This window comes from Carassius gibelio, chromosome B20 (genome assembly GCF_023724105.1).
Source record: "Carassius gibelio isolate Cgi1373 ecotype wild population from Czech Republic chromosome B20, carGib1.2-hapl.c, whole genome shotgun sequence".
Classification (NCBI taxonomy): domain Eukaryota; kingdom Metazoa; phylum Chordata; class Actinopteri; order Cypriniformes; family Cyprinidae; genus Carassius; species Carassius gibelio.
In genome coordinates, this window is record NC_068415.1 from 27,201,567 (window position 1) to 27,229,508 (window position 27,942).

The following is a 27,942-nucleotide window of genomic DNA, read 5'->3' on the forward strand; positions in this document are numbered from 1 at the left end:
TTAAAATGTAGATGGTAGAACGTCAAAACCACAACTCTCAAGAATGAAAATATCCACTAGCCAAATTTCATTCTAAAGGTTTCCATGTCTTGGTTATTGAATACACAGGCCACATTGAAAGTGTTACTGGGAGAGAGAGAGAAGGCATGGACCCACGGGGGGAATGTTTCCCCTCCCTCTCCTCCAGAGCGCACCTCCTCCAGCAGATGTGACGTTGGTTTAGTGGCTTTCTTTCTGCGCAGCTGATTGCGGTTCTGCGCATCTATCGACGACGAACTCTTTCAGGCCCACGGATGCTTTCCGTCAGGCATGAGACCCACGGTTTCGGCGTTTTTTGGCAAGGTTAAGATAACGCCAGTTGATCTGAGAGGTAACGAAACTTGAACTTGTCTTATGATTTGACGTAAGTTTTCATGTTTTGAGCGTTAAAGAGCGTTTTGAAGTCCAGATTCTAAGAGTCTAACATTGAATCCTCAAACGAAGTTAACAACAGCAAAAAAAAGTTAAAGATATTTGTTTTCCTTTTTAACTATAGCTACTGCATATACAATTGATAAACCGCTTTATTTTAACCGTGTTATTATTATTATTTTCTGCACAATGTTTTCGTAGATCTTTTATTTGGGATATTTGTGATCAGTCCGCGTGACTTGCACTGAAAATGTCATAATTTTTATGAAAATATATAATTACAATATAGATAACCATGTACAATTTTGGTTAGCCGAAGAACATAATTAGATGGGCTTTCTCTTTCTTTGATGGCATGTGGTTTTTCTATGTGATAGATTTATAGAAGGACAATAGAAATGGCATACAGTGTAGCTACTTTTGTTTTCTTCAAGAGACGAACTAGATTAACACAACCCTGTTCTCTACATCTTTGAGTGTGTGTGTGTGTGTGCGCGCGCGCGCGCTCCGATCCTTCACACACAGCTAATGCAAGCATTAGTTGTTTGACCATGTGTTTCCTAGCTGGAATGCAGAAGTTGAGGGGTCAAGGGCCACTGCTGTGACTTGCCCTATTTGGTTTCACCTTTCTAAAGAGTTATCCAGAATCCAATGAGTGCAGTACTAACTGGAAGGAAATTATGAATTAATGATGCATCTTAAATTGTGATTCGATCATTCATATTGAAGAAAATGAAAGGATCATTTCTGAAGTTTTTTTTTGTTGTTGTTGTTGTTGTAAGACCGGGGTAATAGATACCGGCTGCACTGGACGCATGTCTAGACACCCCATAAAACTGGACCAGCTAATTTTCCATTTGACCAACTGTGTGTTAGTCAGTCTGGAGGAGGAGCAGAGAGCACACATTCCTGTTCTTGGAAAGACGCGGTTGTGGTTCGCTGAATATTAGCAAGTTCTGACTTTTTCCCAGACACAACAAGCTTAAATGCTGCTAATCAAAAAAAAATAATAATAATGTAAGTAGTGTCTGTGTCTGGACTCTTTACTCGCTCACTAAAGGTGAACATTCATTTACTTTCACCTTTCTCAGCTTGTATGGTCAGTCAGCTATAAGTAGGTAGGCTTTCTCAAACGTGTAAACACTGTGGCTTTGTTTGTTCAAACTAAGGAGGTCTGTGATTCCTGGAGAAAGCTATACATTAGCATTCCCACATCTCAATGGCAATTGCTTAGCTTATGAATGCCTCCCTCAGATATTTTATTTTGAGCCAATAATGATCCCATAAATGGTATGTGACTAATTACTCTGATAATTTATTTTTTGCCACTAATTGTAATAATCCAGTGAGTTTTTTGTTTGTTTGTTTGTTTGCACAAGGAGTCTGACAGCAGTCAGTGCTCCACACAGAGATCTGATCTCACCATCATCCAGTTTTTCTGGAATAACATGAAGAACAGAACAAACCAGATGGACTCAATCCAGAAGAACTGTGGCAATGTCTCTAAGAAACTTCAAGAAACCTACCTGCAAAACTACCTGAGAACCAATGCTCAAGTGCACCCAGGACAAAAGCTTTTTTTAATGCACACCAAATGTTGATTTAATTTAGTTAAGTTAATTGATATTGATTTGATAAAATCTATTTATTGCATTATTTTGACCACATCCTCACTTGGCAGCATTTTTACAAAGTCCCTGAAACTTTGCACAGTACTTTATCTTTGCAGGTTTCTTGAAGCGTTTTGGAGACATTGCCACAGTTCTTCTGGATTGAGTCCGTCTCAGTTTGTTCTGTTCTTCATGTTATTCCAGACAGACTGATGATGAGATCAGATCTTTGTGTGGAGCACTGGCCTCTGTCAGACTCCTTTGTGCAAACAAAAATCTTACTGGATTACATTTCATGGCAAAAATAATTTTTGGAAATGTAAAATGAATTCCTACTGACACACTACAGCAAAACATAGAAATAACTGACTTAAAACCATTTTTTGTTGGTGAAAATACTAGTGGCCTTTGCACAGTACTGGGTGTGTATAATAACATATTTAACAATATATAACATATATAACAATATATATATACACACACAAGCAAGCCAATGGTGTTTTCCTATTCGCTTCTGGATTTTTGCAGAAGATAAGCTCTGTGGCAATACAATTAATTATACTTGCATGTTTTGTTCATCAGGATAATCTTCACAAACTAACACAGTTTTTACAAATTAAGCTGAGGTGCTGATAACCTTGTGGCCAGTGCGCTGAACACAGAGCTGTCACACTACGGAGTTTGAATCCTGAATCGAGGAGCTTTCCCGATTCTGCCCCTATCCCTCTCCAACCTTGCTTCCTGTCTACTCTGATCTGTCCTATCGTAATAAAGGTGAAACACCAAAAATAACTCTTTAAAAATGTAAACTGAAATCTAGTGTGACCAATAAGTATCTTATATAATGGCGATTTTTCAAGTTTTCCCACTTACAAAGAATTGAGAGATCTGTAATTTTCATCATAGGTACACCTCAGTTGTGAGAGACAGAATAAAATAATCCAGAAAATCACATTGAACCTTTTAAACTTTCAACACTTCAACCTTTCCACTATGGGCAAGACCAAAGAGCTGTCTAAGGACACCATTGTAGACCTGCACAGGGCTGGGATGGGCTACAGGACAATAGGCAAACCGCTTGGTGAGAAGGCAACAACTGTTGGTGCAATCATTAGAAAATGGAAGAAATTCAAGATGACCCCCCCCCCACCCCCAATAAGAGCATTGAAGATTGGTCATGGCTGGGTCTTCCACTTAAAAACTCTATTTAAACACTCCACTATTATCATACAGACATGATGACCATTGAAGTTTGATGAATTGTGTTTTTGAGTACTGTATCTTGGGAGCTTTTAGGTAAGAGGTGTTTCCTGGAGAGCCTGGAGAAGAAAAGCGTCAGGGTGAACTTTCGTCTCCGTTTCATAATGCATAGAAAAACCCACAGAGATCAGGCGTACAGCTGGCTCTAATTACTGTAGGCATTCTGACCCAGCAGTGTAGCAGGGAAAATAACGTCTCTCTCTTTCTGTCTCCTCAGCTGAGAGGGAGCAAGGTGATGTGGTCTCTACCTCTCTGATGCCAGAATGAGAACTTACACCCGTGGGGCACCAACTGTGTTCTTTATAAGTGCACTGTGGATCCTAGTGTCCCCGGCTCTGGCTAAAGTGGACCCCAGCGGAGGCATTCCGTTCCTTGGAGGGAACTACGAGGGAACTCACCCCATGCTGTACTTTGGCCAGGCAGAAGTTGAGGAGCTGCAGCGGGCAGCGGTGGGGACACACAAGGCTCTGGCCCGACAGATCCGGGAGGCCGGGGAGGACATACTGGAGCGACCGGAGGAGTATCTGCCCCCCTGGAACCCTACTGAGTTTAGTGCCCGCTGGAATGAAGTCTATGGGAACAACTTGGGCCTGCTCTCTATGTTCTGCCTGCTGTACCCACACCGAGCAGGTGCACTGGACATAGCCAAGGAATACATGGAGCGCATGGCTGCGCAGCCAAACTGGTAAAGTGTGCCTGTGTAATGAGTAGGGCTGCACTATATCATGGAAGGATTTTCTGGACTATTTTCAAATGGAATTGCAAATTGTATTTTCATTTCCGTTTTCAAAATGTGGACCCATAAATTGACATAATCCAAATGCAATTGCAAATCTTACATTACCGTTCAAAATCGTCTATTAATAATTGTTTATTACCGTCAACCGTGAGTGACGTCAAATCCCAATGCAAACACGCCCAATAAAATGGCCCCACCCCTGTCACTTGATTGACAGGTTTCAATGTAGACGTCGGATTCAAATGCAAAAGGAATTGCGATTCCATTCGAGTTTTGGCAGTTTACATGTGCTGTGCAGAGAGAGTGAAAAAGCAAATGTGGTAATTAATATTGCTATTTAAATATGGCTGGCTCATAGCTCGTAAGACATGAGAAATGCATTTGAAAATGGACTTTGCTTTTTCATTTGAAATTTGGCAGACACTACCGTTTGCATTTTTGCTTTCGCGAACGCACAATGCAAGATTTGCAATTGCATTTGGATTATGTGACAATTTATGCGTCCACATTTTGAAAACGGAAATGAAAATACAATTTGCAATTCCATTTGAAAAAAGTCCGGAAAATCCTTCCATACTATATATTGAAATATGCATATCGCTATAACAGCATGCAATGTCAAGTCACCTTTTATTTATATATCGCTTTAAAAAAGATTGTCAAAGCAACTGAACAACAAAAATGTCTGAATCATTTTGAAAATAGGGTACTTCAAAATGTTGCAAAAATTAAAAGTTTTAGGTCCATGCATATAGCAGACATTAGTTTGATGTTAAAAAGAGTTGAGTTTAAAAAGTTGCAGAAAACGGCTCCTTGCCATCTCGTCTTGCTGTCTGACACACACCTGAAGCATGAGCACAAACCACATCACAGTCAGTGTGTGATCTGTTCAGTTTTCTGTGTTCACAGCCATCACACACACCCAAAGTGCGCGCGCATGTTTATTTTGGATGCAATTAATCATTTGACAGCACTAGCTAAAACACTTCAGATCACTTTCAGAAGTTGTAGTGATTCTATCTTTTCCATTTTTCATCAATATCACACAGCCCTAGTGAAGAGCTGTGCATGTAAATGCAGAGTTGTTGGCATTTCTCGTTAATGAGACAGTCTAAGCAGGTTGAAGCTATAGTTCAAATCCTGCTCTGGGGATGCATTTCCTAAAAGCAGCTATGGTCACAAGTTACCAATAGTTTAATGGCACTTCTGTAGTTAGCTAGCCATGTTTTAGGGAAACGTGCCGTAACACAGTGTAGTTAATGTGGATGAGTATTATGTAGGTCTGCTAGTAAGAGCTATGCAGGTAAACCTCCCTCACCTGACCTCAAGTGACAAACTAGTAATTAACACTAATGGTCACTGTCTTTTAGCATTGTTGTTCGAGTGCCCACCTGGATGCTGATTCGAAACCTGCTCAGCCTGCTTCAAACCTGAGTAGGACCAGTTACACCAGTTGATTTGATAGAAATGTGTCCTGTTTTTGAGCTAAAACACTACTTAAACCTTTGTAGTGAATGCTAAGTACTAAAATGATCGGCAACAGCTGATGATTTCTTGAGGTATTTATTTGCAGTATTGTGATTTCAGAGTTTCTTAGTTTCTCACACAAAATATTTGCCATATTTACAACAGGTGCATGTACACAAATTTGGTAATATCCTCTAAACTTAATTTCCATTTCCAGTCTGCAAAACCTCTTCTATACAGCCATTTGTTTTTTGTTTTTTTCAAAGCGACTTGCATAGTATTCCAGGTACACATTTTCCCTTATGCTGTCTAAAGATGCACTCTGATATATAATATAGTATAATATCAATTACATAAAAGCATAATGCATTATTAGTTCTGTTATTAGTATTAATGTATGTCAGTTTAAGTCAAGTCAAGTCACCTTTATTTATATAGCGCTTTAAACAAAAAAATGGCGTCAAAGCAACTGAACAACATTCATTTGGAAAACAGTGTGTTAATAACTCAGAATGACAGTTAAAGGCAGTTCATCATTGAATTCAGTGATGTCATCTCTGTTCAGTTAAATATTGCATTAATTTGCAATCAAGTCAACGATATCGCTGTAGATGAAGTGACCCCAACTAAGCAAGCCAGAGGCAACAGCGGCAGGGAACCGAAACTCCATCGGTGACAGAATGGAGAAAAAAACCTTGGGAGAAACCAGGTTCAGTCGGGGGGCGAGTTCGTCTCTGACCAGACGAAACCAGTAGTTCAATTCCAGGCTGCAGCAAAGTCAGATTGTGCAGAAGAATCAACTGTTTCCTGTGGTCTTGTCCTGGTGGTCCTCTGAGACAAGGTCTTTACAGGGGATCTGTATCTGGGGCTCTAGTTGTCCTGGTCTCCGCTGTCTTTCAGGGCAGTAGAGGTCCTTTCTAGGTGCTGATCCACCATCTGGTCTGGATACGTACTGGATCTGGGTGACTGCAGTGACCCTCTGATCTGGACACAGACTGGATCTGGTGGCCAAGGTGACCTCGAAATAAGAGAGAAACAGACTAATATTAGCGTAGATGCCATTCTTCTAATAATGTAAAGTGTTCCCGGTTCCGGTTTACCTAATTAATGCAGCCTAAAAATCCTTTAACGGATTTGGATATTAATTGTAGTTTCATAACAAGGTTCAGGAGGAGCACGTCAGATACTTAGCCTAATTAGCGCAGGTGGAACCACTTAAAATAATCAACCTTAGGGTATAAATACAGCTGAATTAGCCTACCTGTCTCCATTGACGGTTTATCAGCATCCCCCCTCCACCCCATCTCCTCCAATAGAGTTCATTTTACACTTTTATATACGGGGGGTACTCTAGGTTCGGGCCATTCCCGAGCTCGGAGCCCTTTCCCCGGACAGCACGCCAAATATGCATTATAATACTTCAGCTAATTATATGTAAGTGTGAACTCATGAAAAGCATATCAGTATGTTATGTGTAAGCCAGGTTAAAGAGATGGGTCTTTAATCTAGATTTAAACTGCAAGAGTGTGTCTGCCTCCCGAACAATGTTAGGTAAACCCCGCAGGTGATTTTGATATTCTAGGTATTATCAAATTGTCTGAGTTTTGAGAACGTAGCGGACGTAGAGGATTATAATGTAAAAGGAGCTCATTCAAATACTGAGGTGCTAAACCATTCAATGCTTTATAAGTAATAAGCAAGATATTAAAATCTATACAATGTTTGATAGGGAGCCAATGCAGTGTTGACAGGACCGGGCTAATATGGTCATACTTCCTGGTTCTAGTAAGAACTCTTGCTGCTGCATTTTGGACGAGCTGTAGTTTGTTTACTAAGCGTGCAGAACAACCACCCGATAAAGCATTACAATAATCTAACCTTGAGGTCATAAATGCATGGATTAACTTTTCTGCATTTGACATTGAGAGCATAGGCCGTAATTTAGATAAACAGTATTTCTGAGATGGAAAAATGCAGTTCTACAAATGCTAGAAACGTGGCTTTCTAAGGAAAGATTGCGATCAAGTAGCACACCTAGGTTCCTAACTGATGACGAAGAATTGACAGAGCAACCATCAAGTCTTAGACAGTGTTCTAGGTTATTACAAGCAGAGTTTTTAGGTCCTATAATTAACACCTCTGTTTTTTTCTGAATTTAGCACTAAGAAATTACTCGTCATCCAGTTTTTTTATATCGACTATGCATTCCATTAGTTTTTAGAATTTATATAATTGTGAGGATTCCACCTTTTCTAGTATCTTGGACAGAAAAGGGAGATTTGAGATCGTTCTATAATTAACTAGTTCTTTGGGGTCACCTTCCATGTTTCTAATTCCGCAATGATTCTCTCTTTAGGAACGTGGTTTGAGTTTGCATGTAGAAAAAAAACAATTGAAGATGTCTTGATGAATCAGGATTTCTGCGTGAAAACATTTGCACACAAATTTTGTGCCTAGCCTGTTTTGTGTTCGCTGTCACTTTCCCTTTAACAGTCGAGAGCTTGATCGTTATAATACTTTCACAGAAACCTCCAAAACCCTTTCAACCATATCGCTTCTTGTAACTTATCTCTAAAATGTTGACAAGCCAAACTTGCTTCTGACACTACAACCACAAAAGCCTTGAATGCAGGGATTGACAGTTAGACTCGCCTCTGATATGTCTGAACTTGTACCTGATGCTTCTTATGTGCTTGCCTTACCTCTGATATCACTGCCAAAATTTATGAAGATCAATATGTGTTCATGTATTACTGGCACCAATTATCTGCAGATTTAGATCTGGACTAATATGAGTAAAAGTAGATTTTAAAACAAAAGCTCTAAAAGGGATAGTTCACCCAAAAGAAGAACATTTCTGTCATGCTCAACCTTGCATTGTTCCAAACCTGCATGGTGTTTTTTTCTTCTTCTTGTATTCAACCAAAGACAACATTTAAAAAAAAAAAAAAAAATTGTGGGTAGTCGAAACCAGTTGCTGGTACTTTTGACTTTTTTCCTTGATTTTGTCCAAATTCTTTTTTTTTTCAGCAGGAGAAATTCCTGCAGCTTTGAAACAACAACCTGAGGTTGAGTAAATGATGACAGTAATTTCTTTTTTGGGTGAACTGTCCTTTTAAAATTTTAGAAGATTTGCAGCCCTCACTGTAAAAAGTGATTCTCTATATTTACTCAATAAAATTGTGACAACAGATTACAAGCAATATTATTAATTAAATTTAACACATTAGAATTAATTAGAATTAACCATTCAAAATGAGTAGAATAAAATGAAAAAATAAAGTAAAATTTACACAAAAATATTGATTTCATTGGACAAAAAACAAACAAACAAAAAACATTATGCCAAAGAATACTATGTTATGCATGCAAGGCCAGTAGTTGGCGATCATGAAACACCCTGTGAAAACATTATATGCATGCACATGATGTCAACCTTTTTACAAATTCGCATTTTTGTTGCTTACATAGATATTATTAGAGTTATTGAAGACACCTAATGTTCACGAACAGAATCACTAAAGGAGAAAAGGGTAAATTATTGGTTACCATTACAGTGGTCAGTGTTTGCTTTAGTTGTGCTCTTGACCTTTAATACTTTATGCAGATTTTGGTTAGTGCATTTGTGATACAGCAGCTAGACAAGCCAAGAAAAAAATTAGATCAGATGGTGTTATTTGATTTGACATCATCCTTTGATCTGGTTTTCTGACTTGGGTGTGTCTTTTCAATAACAGGCTTCCTGTGGTTGTGCAGTATATGTTCTGGTATTTCGGGATAATCAGAGAAATTCTTAGAAGCACTTCTGATCAAAATCTTGTTAAAAAAGGAAGATATTTTTTCGTTTAGGCACACGGACATCAAGAATCAGGCTGAGAACCTCAACAATGGTGACCATCAAAAAGCATGTTGCACTGCATTCTGGGTGCCAAAACTCATTTATGGCTCCCATCATGCTTTGCAGCATGAATAAATTATGAGCAACAATTTTTTAGTAGCTTGTTTTGTGATGCTTACAGATCATCTGTTTATCTGAATACGCTGTTTGTCACCATTCTTGAGATTCATACGCTGGTTCTTGATGTCACTGTGCGCCAAAAGAAGACCTCCCCCTACATTGGTTTTTAAAATCAGAATTCTTAAACTCTAGATTATACTGAAAATTCCAGATCTTTTATTGTTGAATCACAGGGCGGCTATAACAAATGTTAATTTAACTCAGAGCTCAGGCTCTAAATAAGTTCAGATATTCAGGTAAAACAAAGATTATGTCAAAGCATAACCAACACCACCTGATCATATTTTCTCTTAACTTGTCTAGGTGTTATAACTGAGATACAACAGCCATACAAAATGTGACGTTAAAACGTCAAGGGTCAAGAGCACAACTAAAGCAAACACTGACCACTGTAATGGTAACCAATAATTTACCCTTTTCTCCTTTAGTGATTCTGTTCGTGAACATTAGGTGTCTTCAATAACTCTAATAATATCTATGTAAGCAACAAAAATGCGAATTTGTAAAAAGGTTGACATCATGTGCATGCATATAATGTTTTCACAGGGTGTTTCATGATCGCCAACTACTGGCCTTGCATGCATAACATAGTATTCTTTGGCATAATGTTTTTTGTTTGTTTGTTTTTTGTCCAATGAAATCAATATTTTTGTCTAAATTTTACTTTATTTTTTCATTTTATTCTACTCATTTTGAATGGTTAATTCTAATTAATTCTAATGTGTTAAATTTAATTAATAATATTGCTTGTAATCTGTTGTCACAATTTTATTGAGTAAATATGGAGAATCACTTTTTACAGTGTTGTGATAACCCTCTGATGAATGTTGCCCATCAAATTCATCAAAGTCTTAATTACTGTCCTCACAAAATCTGGTTTGCATGTATTCAATAACTAACACAGAAATTAGCCAATGGATGTTCTTTGTTCACTGAACTGCGAATCACATTGACCCAGATTCCACTGTCATCATTTAATTCCGACACATTCGTTCTTTTTCGGAAAGTTTGTGACCTCTACCTCTTGAATAACAGGAATTTACAAGATTGCTCCAGCTACTTTGGGGTGCATCTTCAGTTGTCTTAAACACTTGTGAACAGTTATGGATGGCGTTTTTTTTTAAATAATTATACAAGTTCGCTCCTGTCCTTGAATATGTGGGGGCAAGAGACTGTCTAGAGTCATGGCAATGAATCATCTATTCATCCGATTTATTCAGAAACACAACGGTCTTTATGTCTCACAGTTGGGACGATTCTGTGGAATGATTCACTTTTGGGCAGAGCTCCCACACTGGCCACTGAAGCAGCACCACATTCCATCATTCGGGGAACCGCAGTTATATGCATATGACAGGGTCTTTGTTGCTTGCATATTTGGAGTTATGTTAGAGAGGTTTTTAGTTCTCATGTGTGCACAGCTCTTAAACATATTTTCAAGTCCTAAACGTTCATAGTGCCAGTTTTTCATTCTCTACTCCAGTGTGTTCAGATGTTGATGGTTGGGTTAACTGCTGCGGTTCTGCTCTCTCATTTACACTGCCGCCAGCATGTAGTGGCCAACCAGGACCAGCCTAGCACAAACCTCCAGCTTCTGCTACTCATAACATTGTTGTCATTATTGCTCACACTCCAGAGTGTAGGTATAGATTCAGATCTACAGCATCCACTGCTCTTTGGAAGCTTAAATATCAACATTTAGCTTACACTTCTTTTCTTACCAAGAAAAACAGCCCATGCAGGTTTGTAAGCAATTTCACTTCTAGATCGTAATACTACTGTCCTTTGAATTGCAAATGAAATCAATGCAATTGAAATTCAATGATGAACTGCCTTTAACTGTCATTTTGCATTATTGACACACTGTTTTCCTAATGAATGTTGTTCAGTTGCTTTGACGCCATGTATTTTGTTTAAAGTGCTATATAAATAAAGGTGAATTGACTTGACTTGAAACCCAATTCACTTGTCTCTCAAATGCTCAAATATAACACATGAATCTAAATGGACATTGTTTATCTGGGTATTAATATGAATCAGCTCTTATTAAAAGCAATTTGCAATGCTATTAAAGATACTACAGTGATAAAACGGTAACATTTGCATCCCAAGCCATATTTCATGTCTATTGTCGTGAAATTGACCCCTAAACCAGTTTTAAGTCGCTGGGGTACATTTTGTATGGGTCACAATTATAGATTTTTCTTTTATGCCAAAAATCATTGGGATGTTAAGTAAAGGTCATGTTCCATTAATATATTTTGTACATTTCCTACTGTAAATATATCAAAACATATTGATTAGTAAAACGCTAAGAATTCATTTGGACAAACTCAAAGTTTTTTTTTGTTTGTTTTTTCTGCATCCTCAGATTCCAGATTGTCAAATAGTTGTATCTCGTTCAAATATTGTCCGATCCTAATTAACCATACATCAATGGAAAGCTTATTTATTTTGCTTTCAGATGTAAAGATCCCAATTCTGAAAAATCGCCACTTAAGACTGGTTTTGTGGTCCAGGGTCACATTTAATTAATCTGACCTTATTCTTTATTCTATATGCATTTTTCTCAACAAAAACTTAAATTCAGGTTCTAGTCAGCAGAGAGTTTCTATACATAGCTTCTGTAATTAATATCAGCAACAATTTTTTTTTTTTTTTTGGTCACTTCACATAACTGGAACTTTGTGATCTCTATGACTGCCAATACAAATATATGTTTAGTTAGCAGACTAGAGCAGCTTTCCTCCCAAAAGCCATCCAGAGGCTTACTTCTAGCTCTTTTATAGCTCTCTCTCTAAACAAAAAGAGCTGAAAAAATGTATTTGTCCGAGTTTGCTTGTGAGAGTAAGTGTTTCCGAGTTTTAAAGGCAGCTGTTTTGTTTCAGGATGGTGAAAGATGCTCCGTGGGATGAGGTTCCCATTGCTCACTCTCTGGTGGGCTTTGCTACAGCTTATGACTTCCTGCACGAGTACCTCAGTAAAGTTCAGCAGGAGCGCTTCCTGCAGGTGATTGGGAATGCTTCACGATACATGTATGAGAAATCTTACCACCGCGGCTGGGGATTCCAGTACCTCCACAACCACCAACCCACAAACTGTGTTGCTCTTCTGACCGGCAGCCTCGTGGTCATGAACCAGGGTGAGTCTGGCAATCCTTCAGAGTATTTTATGTCCAGGCAGTGTAAAAGCATCTGCATACCTGTATGTGTGAAGCTCCATCGAGGTGCCTTTCAAGACAAGTGACATCATGGTGACACCCTAGACACACTTTTTTCGTGTTTAGGTAGGGCAGAAAGGGGTAAGATGAGCCAGCTGATAAAATGAACCACCCTATGTTTCTACAGGTGCATCTAAAAAAAAATAGAATATCATGGAAAATGTATTTTATTTCTTGTAATTTTATTAAAAAAGGCACATTTTCTTATTCTAGTTAGGGCTGGGTATCGAATTCTGATGGTTATGACTTACAGCTAAGGAAATTTGTACAAATTCGGCATCAAAGATATTTGATGATTTTTCACATAAAAGATAAAAGATTTTTCACAAAAACAGAAATGTTCAAGATCTCCAAAGCAGGTTTAACTATGCACTCAATACTTGGTTGGGGCTCCTTTTTGCACAAATTACTTCTTCAATGTGGTGTGACATGCCTGTGGCACTGCTGAGGCATTGAACCGACTTTTCCAGACAATTTTCCCATGTCTGTGGTCATCCCTGTTGCTTTTGCACCTTTTCCTACCACCCTTTTTCCTTCCAGTCAACTTTCTGTGAATATATTTTGATACAGCACTCTGTGAATAGCCAGGCCTTTCATCAACGCCTTCTGTGGTTCACCCTCCTTGTGGAGGATGTTGATGATTGTCTTCTGTAAAACTGTCAAGTCAGTAGTCTTTCCCATAATTGTGGTTGAATGTTCTAAACTAGCCCATGAGGTACCCAGTATTTATACTCAAAATTAATCAAACTAATCAAGCTCAAAATGGAATATTGAAATTTTTTAGATACTGACATTTACTTTTTCATAAGCTAAACATTGAAACCATCAGAATTAAATAAAATTAAAAAACCTTGAAATATTTCAGTTAGTATGCAATATAAGAAAGTTTGCTTTTTTTAATTAAATTACAAAAAATACATTTTCCATGATATTTAAAAATTTTTTAATGCACCTGTAGATAACAAAAGTATTCAAGTGACCATAAATTGAAGAAAAGTAGTTCTTCCTAAACTCTCAAATCTCAACTAAAGCGCAACTTTATCTTCCTAAATCCTTTTTTTTTTAATGGTGATAGGTTTTTATTGCATTTCATTGTCAGCTTTTTTTATTTTTTTTTATTTTTTTGTAATTAAAACAACCAAATTGCAGTTTGATTTTATATTAATTTGAATGCAGGATAATAATAAAAAAGATTTTTTAACCTTTTTAAAAACAGAGTTATCCTTTTTTTTTTGCAAATGAACTCTTTATCGATATATCTATATACTGTAGATATATGTTATAATATAAAACACACACACAAAATAATTTATTCATAGATTCTTTGTTGCTGACCCACAAAGATCACAGTAGTCTTTACTGGACCCGTTTAGGTGACAAATTGAACAACACAACGTAATTTTGACCTAAATCAATGGGATTATTACATTCAAAATTCTCTTGAATTTGTCTGATTTAGTGTTATTTTTATCCGCATTTAACCCTGACTTAGGAAAATATGTATTATACAACAAACTTTCTTTTAGAAAGATCATATTAATTGACTAACTTGTTTTAATTTTCATGGATACAACACCCTGAAATATATAGTAACTATTATTTGAAACAAATACACTATTTTATTTTTATTATTAACTTATTTTGCAGTAAAATCATTAAAGTAGCTCATGTTGCCCTGTTCTCCTCTAACTCCTATGGACTGATAGCAGTAGTTTCATAATCTCTGCTTAAGTCTTGTGAAAAAAATAAAATGTATATATAGCCGAGTGAACGCGTGTTAACCTGCTCTCCTACCCTGTTTGCTAATTCCTTAATTAATATTGGACTTGAACGGGTATAATACCTCTATTTGGATAGATAAGCTTAGGGTGATGCCGTTGTCACAGAAGAAAGTTGGTCAGGGGAGAAATAAAACTCTTCAAGCTTAATTGTCGGAGTTTATGACGGCTAACTCTAGTAAGAAAACCTTGGCTAAATCGTCGGACAGAAGCAATGATACAGTGGAGGGAGAGTCTGGTCATATGGCAGCTACCATTCTGACTGCTATTAACAACATGAGAGCGGAGTTTTCCACCAAGTTTGATGCCATATTGTCTGCTATTGAAAGTGTCAGGAAAGACATCACTGACTGTGAAGAACGAGTCACGGAAGCAAAAACAAGGATTTCGACAACTGAAGATAATGTAGCCACGCACCAAACAAAAATATGAGTCCTAGAAAACAAAAACAAGGACAAGGAGGAAAAACTACTGGATCTGGAGACGAGATCAAGGTGCTCCAATTTGAGCCTGGTCAATTTTCCTGAGGGAGCGGAGGGTGACGATGCGTGTGCCTTTTTGGAGAACTGGCTACCGGAAGCGCTGGAACTGGGGCGTACAAAACTAACGGTGGAGAGGGCTCAGAGAATTGGGCCAGGAGCACACAATAACCCCTCACCCTAAACGCTGATAATGAAGTTTCTGAACTTCAGGGATAAGGAACTGGTGACGAGAGCAGCCAAGACAAAAAAGAGAAGTACGTTACAAGAAGCATACAGTGAGATTTTACAAAGAAGTGGCGGCCGGTGTCCACAAGAAGCAAAAGATGTTTGACGAGGCGAGACTGTAGCTCCGTCTAATGGGGCTCCGCTACGCCATCATCCCTCCTGCCCGACTACTAGTGATTTATAAAGAATGGCCGCACATCTTTAACAACCATGTTGAGGCAGAGGACTTCATCAAACGGATCAGGTCAGAAGAGGGACTGGACTGAATTATTAGAAAATGACTGGGAGCTGTTTACAAAGCGATTTACAAACAGTTTACAAGATTGAGCCGATTATAGTACGTTCAAGGCTTCTTCTCAGCGTTTATAGTAACTGTTAAAGATATGTCACTCTCCTTTCTCCGAGTCTAAGCTCTTTAGGTTTGTCCCCCTTTTTTATTTTTATTTTTATTATATTTTTTCTATCTATCTATCTATCTATCTATCTATCTATCTATCTATCTATATATATATATATATATATATATATATATATATATATATATATATATATATATATATATATATATATATATATATATACACACTTTAAAACTAATACTTTTATTTATTTTTTTATTTTACTCTTTATAAACAATAGTTAATAGGCAAAATGTATCTTTGGCAATTGCCACTGCATTCACTTTATAATAATTGGGATTGGGATACTACTGTACTTCATTTGTGTTCGGATTCTCTTAGAATATAGCGCCTTCAGAGAGTGAAATTTGATTTGATTTATGGTAAAATTAGGTTTATGAAAGAAAGTTTATAATGTTCAATTATGGTAGCATGGGAGGGTAAGGTTAGTGTTATTAGATGTTTTGTAATTGGATAAGATTGGATAAGAATTGGATAAGGAGCCATATGCACAAATTTTGACTAACAGTAATACCTCAAAGTATAAAAATAAAGCAAGGGTGTAGACATGGGGACCCTTTCTCTCCATTGTTGTTCATTATGGCAATTGAACCTTTGGCAATTGCAGTGAGGTCACATGACAGCATTTCTGGAATATCCATAGGACAGATGGAGCATCGTTTAGCTTTATATGCAGATGACATAATTGTTTTTCTCAAAAATACCAACAAATCCATCCCGGCTAGATCTGATTAGGAAGTTTGGTGAGATCTCAGGATATAAGATTAATAAGTCTAAAACATCCATTATGTTACTAAACCAAGTAGACAGGGAAAATCCAACTAATGTAGTTGCATGATTTAAAGTTGTCAATTGCTTCTCTTATCTAGGCATTCAAATTGTTCCACTGCTTAACAATATCATAGAAATTAACTATAGACCAGTTATGCAAGGGATCTCAATTTCTTTAGATAGATGGGCCGCTCTACCAGTGTCATTAATGGGGAAAATAAATACTCTCAAAATGAATGAACTTCCTAAACTGTTGTATTAGTTAAAAAATGTGGCTCTGCCACCGCCAAGCAATTTATTTTCTCAGCTGAAGACACTTTTCATCAAGTTGCTATGGAACAATAGATGCCCCAGGCAGCGCCTATCATTGTTGTACTTGCTGTATGATAGAGGAGGGCTTAAATGCCCAAACCCACTTTGGTACTACTGGGCAGCACAACTGAGAACAACGATGTTCTACTTCTCTGAGGAGAATGTGCCACTGTGGAGAGAAATGGAAGGTGAAGCTGCCTTTGCCCATTTACCTGTACTCAGCTAAGTCTAAGAAACTCAAAAATAACACAAAAAAATCCTATGGCTAAAAATATGAGTATCTGACTCGCTCTCAGTATTCAGTCTGATATGGGGAAATGATCACTTCCCCCCCAGGAAGAGGTGGGGGGGGCGTTAAAATTTAGTTATAAATAGGAGATCTTATTTTTAAGATACACATCTGATGTCTTTTGATGAAACTGTTGTCAAGCACGACAGTTCTTTAGATATTTTCAACTGAGAGATTTTATTAGAACTCGACAAAATCAGTCCCTGTCCATTCCTAGTCTAACAAAGCTCGAAGAAATGATGGTGAGAGATAGCCAGAGAAGGGGTTTAATTCCCAAAATACATAATGAACTGGTTGGTGAATCTTCAGAAAGGTCAGTACGTAACTTGAGTCCTGGAGAGAGGACCTACAGGAGAATATCTCAGTTGAGGAGTGGGAGTGGGGTTGTGTACCAAGCACAAATACAAACAGTGAACTCACGTTTGAAACTCCTGCAGTGCAACTGGTTAATGCGTTCATATATGACCCCAGATAAACTTAACAAATTCAATAATGACATACCAGTTGTTGCATAAAATGTGACAAGGAAAAGGACACAATCTTCCATTGTTTGTGGCAGTGTTCTCAAATAAAGTATTTCTGCGGAGAAGTGAAACAATGTATTGGGGAAATATTAGAGATAAAATTACATTTAGAACCAAAAATGTTTCTATTGGGTATCTACCCAGCTAACTGTAAAATAAGGAAGAAGCATAGATTATTTTTAGATATCGGTCTGTTGTTGGCCAAAAGAGTAATTGCAATTGCTTGGTAAGAGGTGGACAGACCAAGGATAGGTAGATGGCTTTCAGAATTAACAGCAACCCTGCCCTTAGAAAAGATCACGTATGCAATCAGGGGAAGGCAAACAATTTCTGTTAATATCTGGGGCCTCTTAAATAATTTCCTTGCTAATAAAGACTTGTCTTGTTTGATGGACAGGGTTCTGCGTGGTTTGGGGCAAGAGTATGAGTCCCAATGGGTATATGTATATGTCAGTTTGTTTGAAAATAAATAAAGATATTGTTGAAAAAATTAAAATAAAAACAGTATGAATATATTTTAGGGCTGTAGGGCCAATAATTGACAATATTCCACAAGACCTTTTATTAAACCCAGAAAACTCCTTCAACAGCATGTAACAGACCTTTCTTTTAATACCAATCGGAACAGTTATTCTCAGTTTCAGAACTGAATCTGTGCACACTCTGTTACTCCCACTTGAACTGACACATGGTTTTTGGAGAGAGTTCAGTGCCCCCCCAAACACACACATTATGAAGATCAGAATTCCTGCCTGGAATTTAAGGCTGCTCAGGGTCATTCTGCAGAGCTGAACTTAAGCCTCTGTAATTATTTCTCCAGTGAAGCAGTTCTCCACATGACTCCAGTATTTCAGAACAGATATTTTCCCCTCTCTCTCTTGCTCTTTTGTGTTTCTCTCTCTGTCTATATTCCTCCCCTGCAGCTATTCATAACATAATCTGTAGTTTTTGGCCCTGAAAGTATGTCCTGCCGTTCTTTTTCCTTTTGAATCCACTTCTCTCATATCTGTCCAAATATCTGGAGCTCCTTCTTACCCCACTCTTCCCACTATTCCCAGCTCCATTTCAAAGCAGAAGATTCTATATAAACTAACAGCATTGATATGCCGTAAATGATGTGGGTTTGTGGAGAGCAGCCTTGGTTAAGGAACACCCAAATTCTAACTCGCCCTCATGTCGTTTTAAAAACCCTTAAGACTTCCTTTCATTTATTAAAAATTCTATCCAAACAAAACTTTGATTCAGCAAAAAGTATAAATTGACAAAGTATGAATTACTTATTAGACTTTTTGATGCATCAGTTTTGGTTGCATGGATTCTCAATGGATGGACAAAATTTCTTAATTTGTGTTCTGAAGTTAAAGGGAAGTCTTATGGTTGTGGATCGAAATGAGGGCGAGTAAATGCTGCCTCAGAATATTAATTTTTTGGGTGAACTAACCCTTTAAGCGCAACCGTGTGGCTTGTGTATGCAGAGCAGTAATCCCAACCAACGCTTCATTTCAACATCTTTTAGGTCAGTACAGTCAGGAACTTGTGTGTAGTTCTTTATTTCCCACTTACATTTCACTTGGCACTTCATGAAGACTGCCTGATTTTGCAGTTTCACACTTTATTACATGGCACATCTGATCTCCAGTCAACCAGAAACAGCCCACATCACACTGTTTTGGTCTCGCTTCATCTGTAGCTCCCTATACCAGACTCAAGGCTCTAATTTTGGCCATGAGAACCACCACTAGAACAGCACTCTCCTACCTCTGTCCCATGCGTCTATATTCCAGCACCGTCTGAAGGTTTCATCACAACAAGGTACAAAGTGACTTTCCAGTATGCGCTCACATTTCCTCTGTGGTGGGATGAGCTTCCAACCTTCACCTGATCTACTGAGACCTTTACATCTCTTAAGAAGACACCCCTTTTGAAATTACTGTGCACTTTTGAGTATGTGATTACTTAGTATTTTATTTAATTTTAACTGTACCGTGTTATATGACATTTAATATTTAAATTTCAATAGAAGTGACATTTCCAGTAATGATGTATTCCAAAGACAGTAGCAATAAATATGGAAGCACTTTAGTTTAGGGACCAATTCTAATTATTAACTAGTTGCTTGTTAGCGTGCATAGTACTAACTTATTGGTTGATTACTAGTACTTAAAGCACAGATTATTGCCTTACACTGCAGGACCATATTTATATCTCTTCATTTGACCTCATGCCTAAACTGAGAGTTTTAATAACTATTAACAAGCAGAAATTAGGAGTTTACTGAGGTAAAAGTGATCGCTGTTAGTTAGTTAGTTAATGGTGAGAATTGTTCCCCAAACTAAAGTGTGACCGAAATTACATCCATAAAGTCCTGTTTAAAAGTCTGAAGTTCAAGAAATTGTATTTAATATAAATGCAAAATGCAATACAATTTAATTTCATTTAAAATAACTTTGTAATTGTCTGAAACCATTCCATAATAAGTACTCGAGTAACATGTATGTTGGAATATGTGATAACTTTGAAAATATGACTTTGTACTGTGTACATTTGACTAAATGTGCATTATACAAGCAGAGTACACAGCTGTACCATACAGCTCATTTCAGTCCCAGACATCAAGTCCAGTGCTGTGTGGTACAGCTGTGTACTCTGCTTGTATAATGCACATTTAGTCAAATGTACACAGTACACAAATACACAAACAGCAAAAATAGCATAAGTGATGTGGTGGTACGACTCTCCAAACATAACGTTCTCAACCAAGCCTTCATTGAGCTCAAAATTACAAGACTAATATTGGAACATACTATGTACTCTTGTGAAATGTAACAGAAAAAGACTGTAGTAGAAAAACAATAATAATAAAAAAACATATATAGCTTGTAAAAAGCAATGAAAATGAGGAAAATATTTAGATGGAAAAAATAAAGGGCTTTGGTGTGTGTGTGTGTGTGTGTGTGTGTGTGTGTCTAAGGAATCACTCAGATAGCTGTTTGTGGGTGGACCTATAGTGTGTTCCAGGAAATGTGTGGTGTGACAGGATTACTCAATAAACTGATGAGCTGTGGTCTAAATATTTGTTCTTTTCATACTCACCCAAGCATGCAGGCAGAGGAGGTGGAAGTCCAAATTAGTACAGGAATTCGCAAAGGTTTACTGAGGTTTGCAACAAGTTTTGGCGTCTGTGTCTTCTGATTCCCAGGGACATAATTATAACTTGTACAATTCATCATTTATACCATCAAACGTAACTTGATGAGGTTAAGGGATCTCTGGTTTCTGTATGATGTCTCTGATGAAATGAGCTATAATGGCTAAGAACAGCCCATTTACAGTGCATGCACATGAGAAAACGACTTATTCCAGGCTTATTGCAGAAAGCAGCACTTGTGTAAAAATTGAGTGCTATTTTCCTTTCACCATTTAAGAAATTAAATTTAGTTATGTGTTCCTGTAGCTCAAGTGGTAGAGCATTGCTTTGTCAAGCGTTGGGGGTTCGTTTCCCCGGGAACACATGTTAGGTAAATATTGATAGTCTGAATGCACTGTAAGTCGCTTTGGATAAAAGCGTCTGCTAAATGCATACATTTAACTTAATTTTTATGTAATATGGATAAGCAAATATTATGTACATATCTGGATATTTTCGTCTTAGGCAGGCCTGAGTCTCTGGCATTTTGTTGAAAAATATGTATTTTATTAGAACATTTGCTGTATATTCAAAGTTGAAAATAAAATAAAATCTGTTTTAAAGAGAATATTTTTTTTCTGAAGATTTTTTTGAAAATGCTGATTGTCAACTAATATCACAACTTTCACGTGTTGAGTTACTGTTTTGGTTTCCCTAGTTCCTCAGTTAGTTTATTTGTTTCCATGTAGCTATCTGTTCATTGTCTGTTTCTTTGCTTCTGATTATTTTCACCTGTGTCCTGTTTATTTAAATAAACTACCTCTAGCAATTAAATGTTGTGGTTTCCACAAAAATATTTAGCAACACCACTCTTTTCATCCCAATCATGAGAAATGTTTCTTCAGGAGGATTTCTGAAGATCATGTGACACTGAAGACTGGAGTAATGATGCTGAAAATTCAGCTGCACATTACCAATGAATAATTTTTTAATTAATTATTAAATTGTGATTTTCCAAGGGCTTTCACTAGGGCTGCGTCTAAAAAAAAATAATAGTGTTCAGTAGAGAATATAATAGAGAATTTTTTTTTTTAATGTTAGTTTTTAGCTACATTGAACTGTTAAAAGATATTGCCCAAAGTTCACCATATTCATGAAAAGAGCCTTCTGATCTCTGTGCTGCCGTTTTTACTACTTTGTTCTGTATTTCAGGATACCTCCAGGAAGCGTACCTCTGGACTAAACAGGCTCTGGCCATCATGGAAAAGTCCATGGTGCTTCTCCAAGATGTGACTGATGGGTCTCTGTACGAGGGTGTAGCGTATGGAACTTACACCACTCGTTCACTCTTTCAGTACATGTTTTTGGTACAGAGACACTTTGATATCGACCACTTCAATCACCCCTGGCTGCACAAACACTTTGCATTTCTCTACAGGACCGTGTTGCCTGGTAAGACCTTGCTTTGCTTCATTCTGTGATCATTACAAGCACAGCATTTAGAGGGGTCATATTGCAAGTGTTTTAACATTTCATTTCTTTACCCAAGGTTAAATTTTGTTACACTATATGCAACTTCAGTTTTCAAAAACCTACAGTATGTTTTGGTTGCCTAAATTTTTGGACCTTTTTTAATTTCCCAGGATCCTCCACTTTTAAAAATGTAACTAGCAGATCATTTTGGTAATAAAGTGCTTTGTACACGCCAGGCCTAGTGCATTAATAAACTCCTTTTACAGATCAGTTGCCTGGTCTCACCTTAAAACCATAACCAGGTAAACCCGGCCAGCACCAAACCAAAGTTCAGACCATGAATTGTAACCACAACAATTGCTCTCTGTGCACATCAAAGCACTAAGAGCCGTCAAGCTGTTTGTGTGTGTACACAGACGAGTCAGGTTTGGACAGTTTGCAACCTCCTGCCAAAAGCCATTTCATTGTAGTGGAAACCAAAACCTTGAGCAAAAAATCTAGAGACTGAGAGGGTTCGCAGTCACAATACACTCTATCCCCTCTGGTAATGCACACAGATGCAGTACTGTTAGGACTATATGGCATCTTCTTAGTCGTTTTTGTACTTTACTTTCAGTGTAGCTAGCAGTGTAGCAAGTTTTCTGTGGAAACTCAAACAAACTGGTGAAAATACTAACATCAAACTCTCATTAGTTAAATGCACCCCTCTAAAGACAGCGCTTACTGCTGATCTTCTTTTACACAAGTGATTCATTCTGGCTAAATATTTTCTAGTGGTTGCTAGGTTTAATATCCCTTTCACAGTAAACTGCTGTTCTTCCTTTAATCTTCGCTCAACCTCCTTAATTAAGAAGTGTTTAGTTCTGCAGCAGTCAAACAAGCTTCTACTCACCGACTGAGAAATAAACACTTGTTGTGCAGTTTGTGGGAAACAAAAAAGAGCTTATTCCTGTGGACCTAATCTTCACACTCGTCTTAGGTTTTGAATGTTTCACTGTGTTTCTTGCTCCTGCAGGTTTTCAGAGAACAGTTGCTATCGCAGATTCCAACTATAACTGGTTCTATGGGCCAGAGAGTCAGCTGGTGTTTTTGGATCGGTATGTGATGCGGAACGGCAGCGGGAACTGGCTGGCTGAGGTAATCAGACAGAATCGGGTAGTGGAGGGCCCAGGACAGGCTGGCAGGGGTCAGCGCTGGTGCACGCTGCACACGGAGTTCCTCTGGTGAGATTTGTTGGCTTCCTGAGCATGGAACTTATAACTTTTTAGCTATTTTTTTCCTGTATTTTCTTTTTTTCCCCCAAACTTTTAGTTTTGAATACTGTGTATGTAACCCTCAAAACATTTCCATTGCAGTTTGCTAATTCCTTTTTCGCATTGCCTGAAAAACCACCTCGTACAAGTGTAAACTTTTTTTTGCGATATTTGGGAATTTGACTTTCCTTAGAAGCATTGTCACAATTTTAGTGACACATATATTGTAGGCACAATAAACCCCCCACCCCCCGTTGATTTAAGAGTGATTTCTGTGTGAGCTGTGCTTCATTACTGCTGCATGATTCACAAAAGAGAAGAAATAGACCTTTTTATCCTGCAAGAAAAAATTGCTAATATGAACGCACTGTTTTTTTTTTTTTGTTTTTTTTGTCATTTAAAAAAAAAAATTATTCTGATTATACTTTTATCTACCTGTTATGTTGTTGATATTGTTGAGAATGGTTTGCACGGGGTTAAAAAAACTTGTATATTTAATTGTAATTTAGCTGTCGCATTTGTCCTAAGCAACTTATAAATGAGGACAACAGACGCAATCAAAACCAGTGAAGGAGCAATTATATGAGTGCTCAGTTTGTCTAATGTAATACGCATAGCAATGCTTTTTGTTATTATTAAATTAAAAGAAAACGAGTTGATAGAATGGAAAAAGAATAGAGAACAATAGTGTTAGAGGGTAACTTTTTATAAAAAGAAAACAAGTATTTAGAACAGAAATAGAATAGATTTCAAATATAGCAAGAATAGAACAAGTGCTAGAGGGTCAAGATGTTTCATGTTGTTTTTTAATAAATAAAAAGAAAACCAGTACATAACAAGAATAATATGCACAAACGTGTGTGTGTGTAAGATGTTTGTATGTATATGTATAAGTCTATGTACATAACATTTTTTTTAAAGAGACCAAACCTGAGAAAAAGTGTTTGACAGCAAATGCACCTGTTATTTTACTTTTATTTAGAGATGATAAATTTTTTGTTCTTGACTTGTTTGGGATTGAAATGAAATGACATGCATGTGCCACTTGATTTAAAATGGTCAAACTGAAACCTAACCATTTTCTGATTATCCATTGTGTCTTAACTGACTGTTGTGTGTGCTTCTCTCTCTGTGTAGGTATGATGCCAGTCTGCAGCCCACCCCTCCTCCTGATTATGGTGCGTCGCACCTCCATTATTTCGAAGACTGGGGGGTGGTGACCTACGGTAGTGCCCTGCCTGCTGGGAGAAACCACACATTTCTGTCCTTCAAGTCGGGCAAGCTCGGGGGACGTGCTATTTTCGACATGGTTCACCAAAACAAATACAAAGACTGGATCAAAGGGTGGAGGAACTTTAACGCGGGCCACGAGCATCCGGACCAGAACTCCTTTACCTTTGCTCCAAATGGAGTCCCGTTTATCACAGAGGCATTGTACGGTCCCAAATACACCTCTCTCAACAATGCCGTCATGTTCGGGCCTGCTGTGTCGGAGAGCTGCTTTGCACCATGGGAAGGCCAAGTTACAGAGGTTTGTAACTCTAAATGGCTGAAGTACAAGCACGGTCAAGCGGCAGACTGCCAGGGGCGGGTGGAGGCGGCTCTGGAGCGGCAGGGCATGGTGTTTATTCGTGGGGAGGGTCAAGGAGCTTACAACCCTGAGCTGAAGATCAAGAGTTTTCAAAGGAACTTACTGCTGCTTCATCCTCAGCTGCTGCTGATGGTCGACCACATCCAGCTGCATTTAGGCAGCGAGACACGCAGCATGAGCGCCTTCTTCCACAACACTGACTTTCCCTTTAAGGAAACCCAAGTCGATGGAGTTCACGGGGCTCTGATCAGACACGGAAACGAAACATCCAAGATGTTCTGGTTGGACGATACGGGCAGCAGTGAAAAGGCAGTAGTGGGATACAGGAGCTACCCCCGTGGATACCCCTACAATGGTTCGAATTATGTGAATGTGACTCTGCCACTGAGGCACCCTTCCAGCAGAGTGGCCTACATCTTCTTCGGATCCGGAGTGGATGTTCAGAGTTTCAGCGTGCACGGAGACTCGGAAACACTGGACATCTATCTGGTCACCGGGGATCACACCTACACCGTCTATCTGTACACAGACGTGGTTTCCACCAAGCCTATGGCCATGGTGTTGATGGACCAAAAGAAAGTAGTGTTTGAAAGGACAGCAGGGACAAATGAGCAGCCCTTGGAGGAGGTGGAGGAATACGTTAATGTTGTGGAGGACAATCTGCAGCATGTCAAACCAGTCTTCCAGCAGCTGGAGAGGCACGTCCTTTCACGGGTTCTCAACACGGACAGTTTCCACAAAACTGCAGAGCGCCTCCTGAAGTCCTCGGACAAGAGGAAGACTCCGGGGACTGTGGAGAAGATGTTTTCCCTTTCTAAGAAGCAAGGGAAGGGAGGCAAGAAGGCAAGCTCTTCCAACAGCCTCCCAGACATCTTCGCTCAGATCGAGGCGAGGGAGAAGAAGGAGAGGCAGAGGACGATGAAGCGCGTCTATGAGGAGGCTCCGGAGGAGGCCGACGGCGACTCCAGGGCGTTCATCGATTACACTGATTTCAGAAAGGGCAGGAAAGTGGGATTTGTCAAGGGGCGGAAATTCAAAGAGGTACGCTTGGGGGCTACGGCAGAGAGCGACGACCTGTTTAACGCCACCTCGTACATTCGCCTTTTCCTGATTTTAAACATAGCCACTTTCTTCGTCCTGCTGGCGGTGCTGTTGACGCGCTTCCAGAGGGCGCAGAGCTTGCATACGCAGCGTTGTCTGTACTGCGTCCTCCTCATAGACAGCTTCATCCTGCTCTGTCTGTACTCCTCCTGCTCTCAGGCGCAGTGCTGACTAACATCACTGTGGGACGCTCAGAATGACTCATTCCAGCAAGTTTTGACACCAATTCTACGGCAGAATATCCCTGTTTGCAGCAGCAGTGCGTACAAGTGCTGGCTTGCTTGAGTCGGTGCTACCTAACTGTCTGGGAAGAGATGTTGCGAAGATAGCCAGCCCACCTCAGATCAAAAGCTTTTGTGGAGCTTTGAAAGAGTTTACATGAACTTTGTCTTGAAGTACACTCTTAAAAATAAAGGCTTAAAAGGTTCTTAAAGCTGCAGTAGGTAACTTTTGTAAATATTTATTTTTTACATATTTGTTAAACCTGTCATTATGTCCTGACAGTAGAATATGAGACAGATAATCTGTGAAAAAATCAAGCTCCTCTGGCTCCTCCCAGTGTCCTATTGCCATTTGCAGAAACTCCATCGCTCCCGGTGAGAAACAACCAATCAGAGCTGCGGTCCGTAACTTTGTTTGTGTTCAAAATTTAGAAAAATGTATATAATAAGCGAGTACACCATGAATCCATTTTCCAAACCGTGTTTTTAGCTTGTCCTGAATCACTAGGGTGCAGCTATAATAAGTGTTTATATTCAGACTATTTTAGATTGCTTCGGGGGTACCGCGGCGGAGTAACCCAGTACCTTTGTGATTCTTCATAGACATAAACAGAGAGAAGTAGTTCCGGCTACAATGTTCTTCCGCAAGACACAAGCAGTTCTGTTTATTAACCGCTAGAGCGTCAAAAGTTACCGACTGCAGCTTTAACAGTGATGCCATCGAAGAACCATTTTTAGTTCCACAAAGAACCATTCAGTCAAAGGTTCTTTAAAAAAGCATCTCTTTCTTACCGTTTTATAATCTGAAGAACTTTCTTCTGCCATGAACCTTTTGTGGTTCTCCAGATGTTGAAGGTTCTTTATAGAACCATTTAGATAAAATGGTGGTTCTATGGCATCGTGAAGAAACTTTCTTTTTAAAAGTGTATAGAGCCCTGCATGTGACATAAGAGAGGGGAAAAAAATAAGAATTCACTTCTACAACATTACTCATTTTGTGGAGGGAAAATATTGTTAAAGCTTTGGCATGTTGGAAGTAATATATTCCATCGTTTTAGTTCAATTATGGCCACGGTTTAACTGACAGGAGGTAACAAATTAACAAAACATGACAACAAAAGCTGTGAGAACAAATTATTAGATCCTGATTAAAGTATCTATTTTTTTACTCTCTTGCGAATGTCATGTTTGGGGCTCCGTATTAAAGTGGGACTCTCTCTCTACGCTATTATCCAGACCTACTGCAAGCTATACACTCTTGATAACAACGTGGACTATCTTTCATCATAAAATGTGTAAAATGTATATATGTTGAAGCAAAGTATATATATTTTTTTTGGATGTTGTTTTGTACTCTTCTATTAAAAGGCAACTACAGAAAAGTTATTTTGTTGATTTATTTACATTTCCACTTGGAAAATATACATTCAATCAATCCTTTTATTAGGGAATATTGAAAAATGTGATTTCCATATCCATAATATTCTGTATATTCAGATATGTTCAGCTTTAAAGTATTTTGATAGCCTTAGTGTTGGTTTGAGTCAAGAATATTTTGCCTCAAGAAAATTAATTAGAGAGAGGAAAAAAAAAGACAAATTAAGGACACTATTTAGAAAGTTTTGTCTTCTAGAAAAAATAAAGTAAATAA

General features: G+C 38.3%; 1 protein-coding gene across 1 annotated transcript; it reads left to right on the forward strand.

Moving 5' to 3' along the window:
• Window positions 1–210: 210 nt before the first annotated feature.
• On the forward strand, window positions 211–27,673 carry dse (dermatan sulfate epimerase). Its single transcript, XM_052586270.1, has 6 exons — window positions 211–370; window positions 3,499–3,966; window positions 12,394–12,647; window positions 21,865–22,104; window positions 23,141–23,348; window positions 24,516–27,673. The coding sequence occupies exons 2-6, from the start codon at window positions 3,545–3,547 to the stop codon at window positions 26,239–26,241; spliced, it is 2,850 nt and encodes a 949-aa protein (XP_052442230.1). The 5' UTR covers window positions 211–370; window positions 3,499–3,544; the 3' UTR covers window positions 26,242–27,673.
• The last annotated feature ends 269 nt before the right edge of the window (window positions 27,674–27,942 follow it).